We start from the raw sequence: 14394 nt of genomic DNA on the forward strand, positions 1-14394 counted from the left end.
ATCTTGTCGTGACATTATTTGATAATGGTAAATACTCAAATCTCTGAAGCAATGTGTGCTCGTTTTGTCAAATAAATCGTCTATGTGTGTATCCTTGACCTGGACCCTATACATTGGGTGGTATACTAAATTACGGAAGAGGTAAATTTATTGTTGAAATAAAAGATGTAGGTAATCGTCGAAAAAAGAATTCGTATTTTTTTGATGTCTTTATCAGTTTTTAACTTAAATATTCTCCTCCCAATAAATTTGATTAGTATGCGAATTGGCAAACAAATTCAAAGAATAATTTCATAGTTAAAAACATTGTTAATAACAAGCCTTTAATGATGACACACATAGAATGAGTTAACATAATTGAATATGTATCCAACATTTCATGTCTGTGCTGCTAACCGTTGAGGAGTTTCCTAGTCAGGACCCAACCCTGAGTGCAGCAACCATGTCATGGTAAAACTTACAGCCGGCTATCATAATCAAATGCGTACACAAAACGTCATGTCTGTGTTCACTGTTGGAGAGTTTCTTCGTCTGGAGCTAATTTTGGATGTCGATTCAGATGATGATTACCATAAAAATAAATTCTGATCGAAATCCAACAACCGACATGTGAAAATTTGACATTTTAAGATCAGATAAAGTAATTGTGATCTAGCTTCCAATTTTGAGTTAAATAAAACATATGGTGCAATCAAAACTAGTGACATTGTAAAGTTACCAATACTAAATACAAAATCTTAGTTTTTTCACAAATTAAATTTCTACTACATTAAATTCTTGTCTTCGTATTATTGTGCTTTTTTAAATATTACATTATATGTATATAATTCAATTTCATATTATTTGTTTTTTGCCTAAGATTTAATGATGTGATGGCGTATACAATATTGAATGGATGAAAAATAAATTAAAAAAAGCCAAAAGGATCTTAAAAATATAAGCTACATTCATTTTTGGTTAGTTTACAGAAATCAAGAGTCCCTATGTAAAAATACTTTACTGGTGTTGCAAGATAGCAAACGTAGATGGTTGCCTGGTAATATTATTATTCCAATAAACACAAAACAATCTCAATTAGATATATTGTTACATTGATGGGCATGGTCTCTTTATATCGTTTTAACGTATTTAGACCTACGGCCAGTTAAAGGTCCCCAAGAACCCGCTGCGCAGACTCTGTCATTATCAAATGTCAACATTTGACAACTCTATTAGAGAAGGGCTTCCAAATAGCTTCTGATTGACTATGCACGTTAAATGTTTTATTTGGAATCAAGTATAACTAACTCATCTTCGGACCGTATCGATTCGGTTCAGCTTGCAAATGTTTTTTTAAAAGAAGACGTACAGTTATAATAACCCTTATTCTCCGATACATTGTTTTTTTATTATTGTTAATAGCTGTCTTCCAATGTTAAATATACTACAATTAGAGATCCAGGTCAACAATTGGTAATGTTGTTTGGAATGAGTTATTAATGTGAAAATTTAATTCACAAAAAAAAAACTGGAAATTATAAAAAAAGTATGTCTTTCAAATTATTTAAAGTTTGATTTTTACAAAATAACCGATTATTTTGCATTCAAAGATCGATGTAAATAAACAGATTAATTATAAATATTTTTTAAAATTAAAAATTCCAAAAGATATTTTTTTTCCCTTTGTCTAAACCGGTGGTTGAAAAAAAATACAGTGCTGATAAGTGCGTTGTAATCAAGGTTATTCCTTAAAATTTAAAAGAGTATCTGGGGGTCATTCGTTCTTAGGAACAACGATCGAAATGTTCGATCTGGTCGATACATCCCAACTCGGTTAAAATTACTCGATTTGCTTACAAAGTTTCTAGTTTTGATGGCCACGGCCGTACGAATATTGCAAGTTAAATAAAGACTTGTAAAAAATCGGACATATGACATTTTGACGATAACTCTGAGAATTGCATAGCCAATGTTACGTTCTTGATATCTGACGTAATAACAAAAAATAGCATTCGAAAACATGATTGCATGATGTATATCGCATTGAAAGTAACATAACAATAATAAATTGCGCCTGCGACTACATACAGTTTGATATTAGATGAGTTTTCGGTGCACCCCCAGTAATCGAGGGGGACACACACCATAATGTGAACGGGTGAGCGTGCGTACTCCTCGGGAAATGAAATCGAAGTCTATTGCTTCGCGCGGACTCAAAATTTAAATTTCGAATATTTTTGGTTGTATGTACACAAAATATTTCTGATAAAGTTGAATAGTCGATAATGTCCTGTGCGCAGTACGGCGGCGCGGTGGGAGCGGTGAGCGCGGTGAGTGGGGTGGGCGCAGAGAGCGCAGGCGGGGGACTCGTCAACGGCGCGCCCTCGGCGCCCGACTCCGCGCATCACACGCCCTTCGACGTGCAGGTACGTACATACATAGACAGTCTACACCAGTGGTGGGCAAACATTTTTAATGGCGGGCCACAAAGTTTAAGAAATTCTAGAGGAGGGCCAGAATTATAGAAGAAATGCATTTTGTATTAAAGCTTTTTAATAAATAAAATACCTTTTACTTTTACGCGTTGTTAGGCGTGTGATAGATAGGTGAAAAGAATGGTTTTTTTTTTCAATAAATAAATTAATACCTGTGACAGACTGCCGAGATAATTATAATGATGGCAAGTTAATTATGAGATAATGAAAGCTCAAAACACCCTGACGAATTGGAGCTTTCATTAAAAATTCGAAGATTTTCAATTATTAACCTTAGATTTTATTTTACGCGCCAAAATGCTGACTACAATATTTAGGATGGATGGACTCTCGGCGGGCCGGATTAACAACTTTCGCGGGCCGTACTTTGCCCATCACTGGTCTACACTATCGGCGCGCTATAATGGCCGTTTTCACATATTACAATAGTAATGCGAAATGTCAATTTATTCTCGAAAAATATATAATGAAATCTATAAGTTTTTATTGCAAGTAGTACATACCTGATTAAAAAGGTTTAATAAAACAAAAATATAAATGCCTACTTAATATATTTGAACGATCTGAATATTGGAATGAAAATGAATATACATACTTTATATGCACACAAGAAACAAATTAATACAAAGAGATCAGAACAAGGTGCCACAAAAGGCTATATTTAATCAGATTCGTCCATACTGCTATTTTCACTGTCGTCACTGCTATCATCACCTACATTAATTATAAGTTATTTGAATTTTGTATCCTAAAATAATAAATTCGATATTTTTTTTATGATTAACTGCACGTCACTATTGACAATAAAGAACAGCAATTTGCTCCTTCAAATGTAATTACTATTAATACGAAACTTCATGAGTGGACAAACGTCAAAACCGGGGTCATAACGTGCTGGTAGAATAGTTGTAATGCAGACTCGCCAACTTAAACATTCTTCCAATTTTCATGAATACTAAGGAACGGTGTTTCTCGAGCGCGCTATGACATGTCCTTCTTCAAACGAGGCTTGTGGAGAGTAACAGTAGGCAGCGGCTTGGTTCTGTCCCTGGCATTGCGAAGTCCATGGGTCACGGTAATCACTCACCATCAGGTGGGCCGTATACTCATCCGGCTATAAAGGCTATAAATAAAAAAAGCAAAACCTCTTTAGGCATCTAATAATCACCAACACCAGTTATATAGAACCACTTAAACGAGAACAGTGAAGGCAAAGGGATATTTTTGGCCAGAACGTGAAGAATCTCATGTGAATTATTTTATTTCGCCAACCTAGTGTTTCATAAAGGATAAACGATAACGGCTTTTTTAAACCGTTTAGTATTTCTGAAATTGATAAATGTTGCCCGTGATGGATCCTGTGATTCTTTCAAAAGACGGTCGATGGTACCAGTATTAAACACTTGTATTGTATGCTGGAAAATAAGTAAATAAGAGCAATTCTGGGAAATTTTGACATTGCACTCCAACATAATAATATGTCTATATCTTTAAATATATCAATATATGTACTTGAAAAAACTTCACCAGCCTTTTTTAGTTTTTAGTAAGGTAGTTACGAAAAAAACTTCATACTTCATTTTGCTCTCGTGATCTACATTGATGCCAGGTTTTTTTGTCTATATTTACTTCGAGAATAGTCATTTATGCCTTGCGTTATAACTTTGAGGATTTAGACGATTAATTATATATAGGGCTTTTGTGCGGCTTCTTTAAAAATATTTTATACTGTTAGAAAATTATCGTAATTACAAAAATAATAATATGTTCTTCGGTGTTTGCGAATCGTAGACATTATCAAAACTACTTTTACGGTTTAATCAACCTTTTTTTATGGCTATTACAATATTTCCAACGTTTTGAATGCTACACAGTTTCATGGTCACATACGACTAAGATGTTAATGCGTCGACATTTGATTATTGATATTTTGACATTTTGAATTTTGACATTTCCTTTAAAAAATATTTGTAGACTTTTCCGTTTCATTTCACACAGAACGAACCGATTCTATACTGAATTCGGGCAGTTTGCTTGACTTGGGTTTTCTTTCATCTTCACAAAAAGAGGATCCTTGGATTTTTGGGCGGGAACGTGAGGAGCGAAGTTTTGTACAGCGCGTTAATTTGTTAATTTATTGTCTCATTAGGTTTAAATCTGTACCTACGGTAATTTATTTACTATTTAGCATCTGTAAAAGTGTACAGCTGATTGAAAATGAAACTAGGCCTCTGGGCGTGGCTTCTCGGTTTCGTCCAAAAAGTCCAATGAACTATAAAATTACTCAACTTCAGCTCATTTCGCTTCATATCATTTTTCATATAATAGAATAACTGAGATTTTTATAAACTCGACATTGGTATCACCGGTATGGCAAGAAGCCATTTGCTATACTTAAAAAGAGGAACTAAAGAGGATAATAGGTGTTAGTTAAGTGCTAACTATCTTCTCCATTAAAGTTAGGATGTCCAAAAAAAGGAAATACTAAAAGACACATGGTCTTATCGGTTAGAGTTAAGGGCTTATCACTAGAGGCTATCGGTAGGCAGCGGCTTGGCTCTGCCCCTGTCATTGCTGACGTCCATAAGCGACGGCAACCAGTCACCATTAGGTAAGCTCGTCCGCCTACACGGGCAATAAAAAAGGACGACATTGCGGACGTTACCGGGTACACTAGTCTCCAGTTTGTCAAAATCTTCGGAAAAGCGACACCAACCATTCTATAAGATTTTAAAAAATCCAAATATTAATTAAAGAAAATATATATAAATTCCACGTGCGCGAGGCCGTGAAAATAAATAAATAAATTCAAGTAAAGGTGCCATAAGATCTTTGAATACATGAAATTATGAATACAGTGTCCTCCTCAACAACTCGACACTCGCCTATAGCTGCAATGATTTCAAGAGGCCGACCGAACCGACGCTGACTATGGGTCTCACAGTCCAATCGATGTTTTTTCACAACTTTTGACCAATATAAAATTTTGGGACATTAGGTACACTTTCTCGATAGAAAATTGCGCGAATTTCGCGAGCGGTCTCGGCGTAACTTTCCCCGTTTTTTGTAATAGGTTTTCACAATGATAATGCTTTATTCTTTTGTTCACCGTTCCAACTTTTTTTTTAAACGTAACAATAGTAGATGTCATTTCTTAAATTATAGTGTTGTCATTTGCACGAAATTGCATTTACAAAATATTTAAATAATAAAATTGTATTGTTATTGAGACGCCTATTATTTGGTTTGATATTATTGATTTGTTGTAAATTGCAAATTAAAGTAGATTTCTATGGTAATTTATATTAAAATTAATAATTTGCTCCCTCCTCGCATCGTTTCCTCACTGCTGAGGGTCGCGACATTCGTATTTGGACAAGATTTTACTCCTTGTAATGTCCCTCCAGCGCGTCCGATCATTGGTCGCATGAAGGCTTCGTGGAATGTGATCTATAATGTGGTGTGGATTTGATCGAACCACCTTGTCGGACTGCGCCCGCGCGGTCTCTTTCCCTCGATCTTCCCTGTCACAAATAATCACATTAAGCTATCGGGTGTTTTCCGAGCAGTATGACCGAAGTACTCGAGTGCGCAGCGAAGGCAGAGTGTGGACAGTCTTGCCTTGATCTGCAGTTAGTCTTAGATAGAGAAGAGAATAATTTGCTAATTGTTAACATTGTGGCCCGTAAAATATCTCCGGTGTTAAATTCTTTATGCTAATTGCGCACACATGCCTTGGTGTGTTTGTTATAGTTGCCATATTGCATAAGGATATTATGATTTTAATTTATAAATGTTGTTACTGCAACTTTGACAATCTACGCAGTAGTATGTCAGTAGTGCATGCGGTACTTTGATCATTTTCTTTCATGAATTTTGCATCGTTCACATTCAAATGCTTAATAATAAAATAATTTTGAAATATTACTTACTGTTAGTCTATAAGTGTCAGCATGATACTTGATCATCCAATATAAACGGGGTATTTAAAAAACGCAAAACAAAGACTATAATATGGTACGCTTACACATATTTCAGGGAATATATTATGTAAAAACGGGAAACGTTAAATTCAAAGCTGACTTATTATAATTTCACCATTCTGCATATAATATATTTAATATCAATTTTACTATAAGTGGGGTTTTGTAACTTACAATCTCTAATTTAACAGCTTATTATAGAAATGCGGTTCATTTAATTTATACTATGATATATAGTGTACAAAAGAAATACAAACTGTTAACACGCCTTTTTAACAACCATTTTTTAATTAAAATGTCTTCTTCAAGACCATCATGCGAAAATGCGGAGGCGTATGATTAAGTTCGCTGCTTAATGTAAAAAGAGAACATCAGTGGAGGAAAATGTCAATCGTAACAACAATGCGAAACTCGCTCAAAACTGAAACGCACTAAGTAAACGATTTGAAAGAAGCTAATGATTTAACAATTATAATCACTACAAAAATTGTGAGCGACCGCGTATCGAAAAAATATACGAATTTTATCAAAAAATTTGCCATATTTCATTATAATGTTGAGTCATATCGGTCGTCAATACTATAGTTTGTATACTAAGCATATTTTTTTAATCCAAAACAACATAAAAATATATCGCTTGCACTGCTTTCGCGCTTGTTTTGTGTTGGATTGCCCTTGGACACACTGAATAACAAACGCGCAGTGAATGACGAGTCTTTCTCTGGTCATTTCTAGTGTATTAAATTGAATTTGCGAACATTTTGAGATTAAGAGGTCTTTGAATATTTTAAATAAATAAAGATCCCCCCTAAAAGACACCACCTAAAAAAAGAAAAAAAAAACTATCTGAATCGTGAATAAAAGCAATTTTGACGAAAAAGTACAAGCAAGCCTTCGATGTAGATATTTAATTTTGAAGCATTGTAATATTGGGTGCCTCGGCTTGAAAAATGCGAGGTTCCTTGTAATCGAAAAGATGAAATAGTCAAACATAACAAATGTGAAACACATAACTTTGATCACAATTATTTTACCAAAATTTTGGCCGGTGCTACACTAAAGGAAGAAATGGAAATATAATGTACGTAAAAACCATTGATAATTCATTAGACGTAAGACGCATTGGTAGCTGCTATCTTCGTCACGACCATCCGATGTTGTAATAGTCGTGGTTGTCGAAACTAAACCGGCTTATTATTGATTGGGATCGAGGATTATTGTACTAGTTTGATAAATTTTTCGCCGTGACGCGCGTTTTTTAATTATTTCATTATTTACTAGCTGAACCGGCAGACTTCGTAGTGCCTCAATCGATAATTCCGAGCATTTTCATATTTATCTACCTCTTAAACCTTCTCTGGACTTCCACAAATAATTCAAGACCAAAATTAGCCAAAGACGTCCGGTGCATATAATTTGCGTTATCACTGGTGGTAGGACCTCTTGGGAGTCCGCACGGGTAGGTACCACCACCCCGCCTATTTCCGCCGTGAAGCAGTAATGCGTTTCGGTTCGAAGGGTGGGGTAGCCGTTGTAACTATACTGAGATCTTAGAACTTATATCTCGAGGTGGGTGGCGCATTTACGTTGTAGATGTCTATGGGCTCCAGTAACCACTTAACACCAGGTGGGCTGTGAGATCGTCCATCCAAGAAAAAAAAAAAAAAAAAAAACAAGGAAAAAAAATCCGTTCTCGAGTTTTAGCGAGACTAACGAACAGCAATTCATTTTTATATATATAGATTACGCGTTAATATTTTTGCGTGATTTAAATAAGCTTCATTAAAATAACTCAATATAAATGTACATTGTAATTCACCGTAACGTCTTTTCTATGCTGCAAAAAAAAATTGATTACGAAACTGTAAAAAAAACGATAACGATGCAATTGATTTACATAAACTAAGCAAGTAAGCAGGTCGTTTTTTTACACGGTAATAGCGAATAGTGTCACAACCCGTGCCCCTATAACGAGCGACTATCTCCGGCTGTACTCCCACGGCACAGCTCGACTAGGAAGCAATAAACCTACACTTTAACTGCACACACCATTACCTATTCTAACGGCACGTATGTGATACGATCTATGAAGATTGTGGATGCCTTCATCGCTTTGACACCATATCAACGAATGCCTTATCGAATTTCCCATAGTACGTACATACGTTTACATAAATATTTTGTAATAGACGACGAAACGTGCTTAAAGATTGAAAAGGAAACAATCTTATGACTTTAAATAATGAATTTATCAGTTAAGCAGTCCAAAACTTCAATTTAATTTCAGTTGAGTCACAATTTTTTTTTTTTGCGCTGATAGAACTTTGTGCTATCGTGAAACTGGTTTGAATTAAAAACGTATATATTTTGAAGTACCGTTGAAAATTCACAAGACCAGTAAGTCGTTGACCTTAGCAACAGCGTCAATTTAGTTGCCGCCTACTTGTATTGTTTCTAAGATTGCAATCGTGTGAAAATACCAATCTGGGTTCTTTTTGCCGCCAGAATCTGCAATGTTATTTGAGTTTTGTCACATATACTATTATTTATTATTGTCACGATGTTTATTTTATTTAGATATGAACGTATTGCAAATAGTGGTGGGAGTAATCCAATCACTACAGCCCAATAATTAGCACCCACCGCCACTGTTATCCCATAGATGTGTTGTGACTTCTCCCGAATGTTGCTATTTTTATCCAGACCCCAAATACAGCATAAACCGGACTACTTTCTTCCAACAATTTATTTTAACCTCAGGACATAGAATCCTCTCCTCATTATGCCTGCAGACTTGATCACCAAGGTTCGGTTTTATACACATGTCTTCTTAACTTAGTATTCACATAAACGTTAACAATAATTAAAGTAATTGTTTTTTTTTCTTTTTCTCTTTAACATTTTTTAAATCTTGTAATTGATAATAATGTGTTGATAATTTAAAAATGTATACATAATTTGGTGATGTTCACTTGACTATTCATTACTAGCAATTAATTCCCGCGGGCTGAGCTCGCGGCGCAGAGATCGACCTCGTGGGAAATTAAACTGTACGCGGGCCGTCTTGTGCCGCACGCCGGTGCCTCCCGCTCTCGGCCTCCGACGCCCCTCTTTCACACATGAAAACTTTCTCTCAATGTTTTCCCGATTTTTCTAGCCTCTGCTTGTTAACGTACTTTGGAACCGACAAGCAATAAACATCGATGAGTATTAGTTCACACATACACTGTGTTTTTGTCGTCAATAAAATCTGTGTCACCATGTGTGCAATATAAGCTCCGTAACGTTATATTTTGTATCGAAATTAGTTTGCGGCTTTGTTGAGACCCCGTGTGAGTGGTTCATTAAAAATGAAAACGTAATCAGCGTGTTACACGTTGCCGCCTCGACCCTATTCCTGACCCCCTGCAAAACATTAATTGCTGTTCTGTGATGACATAAGTTCAGTTTCCCGAAAAATACTTAACAAATGGGAAATTCGGACACTAAATTAACCGCGTAAATTGCCGCGAAGTAACATAAAACTCTTTAAAGTTATATAAAGTAGCTGTGTGCATTTTTACCTCTATTTCATACGCTATTAAAACTGTATCTGTATAGAAAATTGCTCAAAACTGCCGTCGCGAATGAAATGGGATTTATTACACTTTATCGTGCGCGCTTTCATTCGCCTTGTCTTGTCGGAAGGGGCACGTTGTCGAATGTTGCAACTAGCTAGCAACGCAGCAACTGCTACGAATCGGATCAGAATCATTCAGCCGCACCGGATTGCCGTTACGCATCAATGACCGCGGAGAAATTAGAGTCGTATTATTCAGTAATAAGTTGCGAAACTTAAAGCCGGTTAATCAAAACTGTCCTATGTTCAAGTTACGAGGAAACGATACTATAGATTTTGCACGACCAACTTGTTGAATGGAGTGCGATCTTTAATTGCATAAGTTAAGAGAAATTTGTGAAGGTAATAAGCCACCAGCTCTGTATGAGTCTGTTGTGTTTATTTAAAGAAAAATTCGTAAGTAAAGCTGAGAGCTCTTGGGATAAGCTAGCCTTGTCCGGGCTGCGGTTATGAGATTATTCTCGCTTTGACGGCCTTCTCCGTGCTCGGGATGCAACGTGTTGTACTTTTGCGGACATCAGTCTAGTTTACATTTAAAAACGTTAATTGCCTGTTTTGCGAGTCATGTTCGCTCTTGAGAATTTTAAGCAGTTTTAAGCCAGCTGTTTTATAGTTAGACTTCTACGAGAATAGTACATAGTTAAAGGAAAAATACAGTTTTATGAATGTCACTATTAGGTGATCATTGCTTAAACAATTTCGATAAAGCGGCACGGCACGAGAACCCTCTAATCGTGGATGCCGGTAACTACATTCCCGAGTCGACGTCGCCCAAAACACGTCATCTCGGATCCTCCCGATCCACAAACAGTGCTTTTAGGTACCCCAAGCACCGGTCATCGTTCTCGCCGAACCCGTCGCTTGCGACGAAAGGCTCTGCGAGTAAATTAACCCACAGACACAGCCCACTGATTTTCTCGGTGGGTCGCATTTCCGATCCGGTGGTAGATACTGCGAAGCACGGCTGTTGCTATGGTTCGTGTTAGCAACAATGTCAAGTTTGAGCCTCGTGAGCTCACCTACTCGCCCGGTGACGCTGATATGGTCTCTCAAGACCATCAGATTAGGTAGAAAAAAAAAAAATTTAAATCGTCCGGGTTAATAAGTAAAGCATTAAATTTCTAGGTTTTATTTTAAAAACGTCCTAAATGTTTTATCTCAAACCAATTCCAAAATGGATGTGACATTTGATTTGATTGAAATTAAAACTAACTACTTAAATGCACTGGACCGTAACTGCTTCATGGCGAAAACGGACTGAATAGTGGTGCCTCTACTGTTTTTCATCTGTTTATATTTCTACAATACCATACGGTGGCTGATAGCCAATTTACGCTATTCACGAAGTTACCAAAAGGGGCTAGATTAATTACTCGAGTCAAAACTGACGGAAGTTTGTACAAATTGCTTGAAAGATAATAAGAATGTGTAGAAAGCGATATATTATTTTAATGAACAGATTTGCATTACGTTCCGCGTTCCTAAAACTTAAATTTTTATCTTTGTTTTGTGTTTCTAAAACACAAAAAGGGCTTCATAAAGTATCAAATTATGCAATTATAAACAATATACAAACTGATTCAGACTGGAAAACAACCTGGACCCTGTAAGCACAGACAGCCACGGTCATCAGGCTTACTAACCACTAAGACCAACTACATGGGTTAAAAATACAATTTAAATTCAACAGACAATTTCTTTCAATTTTAGTTGAGAGTGAGATAGATGTGTAGTGCAGTAATTTCTTCATCACCGGAGATAACAGCGACGTTATTGCCGGCGCCGCGCCTCAGCCCGCTAACTAACGCTTATTAAACTTGAACAACGCTCCCGCTGATCACTTCACCTTCTTGTTTACTCTAAACTTAGATTAATCGTTTGCTGTGCCGCGCTTTACCAACTATTTATCTTCGCAAAAACTATTCCAATCCTACTTTTAAAGTGAACAAAATTAGATATCAAAGAGGTAATAATTAAATTTGACTGGAATTGAATCACACACACAATATTATTTACTGAGATCTTAATTTCATAAGAGATCATTTTGTGGTCTATCAGTTTGTCCGATACTTAGATCGTTCGTTGAGAATGAATAGAGTTATAAAGTTGAAATGGTACCACGTAGATCTACGGAAGGGAGTTTAAAAAATTCAATCGAAAGTATATGAAAGAGTATAAAAACAGTTAAACATCGACGAAATTCGAGATGCCAAGATGGGATGTTATTCAGAAAGAGCTCTAACGATCGCCAACTGTATGATGGCGATCGTGTTGAGTCCAAGATCGAGAGCATCGAGTTTTTAAGAAATAGACATTTGACGAAAAAAAACAGCAGCAGTAGATACGCTGCAAGCTCAGTGTATCAGTACTCAATTCGCAGACCGCGAACACAACGACAGGACGTTCAAGCACAATGTCTTCTGCCGCCCGCGGACGCTATAACCCCACTGCCACCATAGAAACAAAAAATCTAATCAAAGATTAGATAGAGAAAGAACGGGAAGCGCTCGGTATTTCAAAGGTGTTTTTTTAAACTATAATACCTACATTTAATCGTATTGCGATCCAAGGTGACTCTGATTTTAGCTAGTTTTTAGGTCCACAGCGGTCTCGCTAATAACTTTATAAATAATTATTCTTCTTTGCCTGCTCTTGTACTTGCTGGTAGAAGTATTAATGTGCATCCTTAAGTATTCATGGTATTGCGTTAAAATAAGAGTTGAGCTATTCTAAAACAAGCAACGCTGCTAGTCGGACACGCATAAACGGTTACCCTATTCGTTCGGCTCGCTACTACAACATTGGTTCTGCTGTTTTGTTCTTGTATGTCACGAACGCTATTAAATTTACAATAACCTCAGCAGAATGTACTTTTTAACGTGACATATTCTAATTAGTCGACAGTTTTATGTCACGTAGTAGTTTCGTTGTTGGATATAAATACAGTAAAATTATAATAATTCTAAATGAATTATATACGGTTCGAATTCGAATAAATATTCAAATAAATAGATCCATGTACCCATTTTTTGTGTATTGCTGCACCTTTCTTCTTAAAAACAAGGAAGCGAATTGCTACTAATGCGCTGTGAACACGAAATGTAATCTAGTTCTTTTCATTTTCTCAACTCTAAAGTGTTTTGTAGGCCAGATTTTTTTATTTATGATCTATAAAAAAACCTGTGGAAACAAATTGAATTCTATCTTAAAAATTTGCTTCAGAAGTCGTAAATCGCGAATTTCTCATTTGTCGGTGGTTTCATGAAAGGATTTGTCAGTGGCGACCCGCGTGGCCGCCTGGATTTTCGTTGTCACCATTGGCACATCCCGGCTTTATGTTGAAACCCAGATTAATGAGATGAGCCTTGTTCGTGGCCGAGATTGTGCTACTCGTTTAACTTGTACGTTTTATGAATGAATTTGCTGTTTATTTATACTTTCTATAAGCAATTTTAACTAATTAAAGTTTCGAAACGACTAAGTAATGGTGGGGGAGTAAATAAACAGTTACGCGGACTGGACTTTCATACCCGATGAAGCCATAAAAATGTAAAACAAGTCGCCCTACTTACTAATGCTGGGCCTTTTTCTGTGTCGCTTTTGTACTTGTGCCTTCAAAGGTAAAGTGCTAAACAGTATCGGATTTAAGTTTACAATAGGCCACGTACTACGTAACAATATTGATTTCACGTGTTCATTTAACGTGATCGATTCGAATACGAAATAAGTTTTAGGTTACGTGTTACTGGTTATATATATATTTATTGAGTCGGTTCGATTGTAATAAGCTACTGGAACTACAAATAGTCTAAACAATAGCTTAAGGAAAGCTTAGCAAACAATTTAAACCAATCCTTCAATCACTATTTTTTTAAAGATCCATCTGTAATCCATTGAATGATGGATGGAATTGAGATATATTTTAATAATTAAAAAACAGAACAAAAAATAGTACATTTACATACAAAATCAAGTTAAAACGCCGATACACTAACACATGTCACATGTTGTGATCACCGCTATTCATTTTGACCCCAATTGACATTCCAGATAAATAAGTGCGTTCAGCAGTAAAGTTTTCGGGGAAATTTAGAAAAATACGTTAACGTCTGGAAAATGCAAAATTTCGCCCATGCAATACACATTTATACATTATTTTCAAATATACATTACTTCATTATAGTGTTTATGTAGCCATCTTTATGGTTTCTCTTCGCGAATGTGACATTTAAAGTTCACGTTGATATTTGGAGCTTTTATGAATGGGCGCGTTGATCCGTGTTAAACTGTTTTTTTATTAGGCCAAAATTTTGCAGCT

General features: G+C 36.1%; 1 protein-coding gene across 8 annotated transcripts in view; it reads left to right on the plus strand.

The window, feature by feature from the left end:
* The window catches only part of LOC101742087 (maternal protein pumilio), a 78071-nt gene that overhangs the window by 16012 nt on the left and 47665 nt on the right, over positions 1 to 14394 (plus strand). For all 8 annotated transcript variants that reach the window (XM_062672698.1, XM_062672701.1, XM_062672700.1 and 5 more), the window contains one exon: positions 2280 to 2405. In XM_062672698.1, coding sequence (XP_062528682.1) covers positions 2280 to 2405 — 126 coding nt within the window. The remainder of the gene's footprint in view (positions 1 to 2279; positions 2406 to 14394) is intronic.

The sequence above is a fragment of the Bombyx mori genome, chromosome 15 (assembly GCF_030269925.1).
Source record: "Bombyx mori chromosome 15, ASM3026992v2".
NCBI lineage: Eukaryota > Metazoa > Arthropoda > Insecta > Lepidoptera > Bombycidae > Bombyx > Bombyx mori.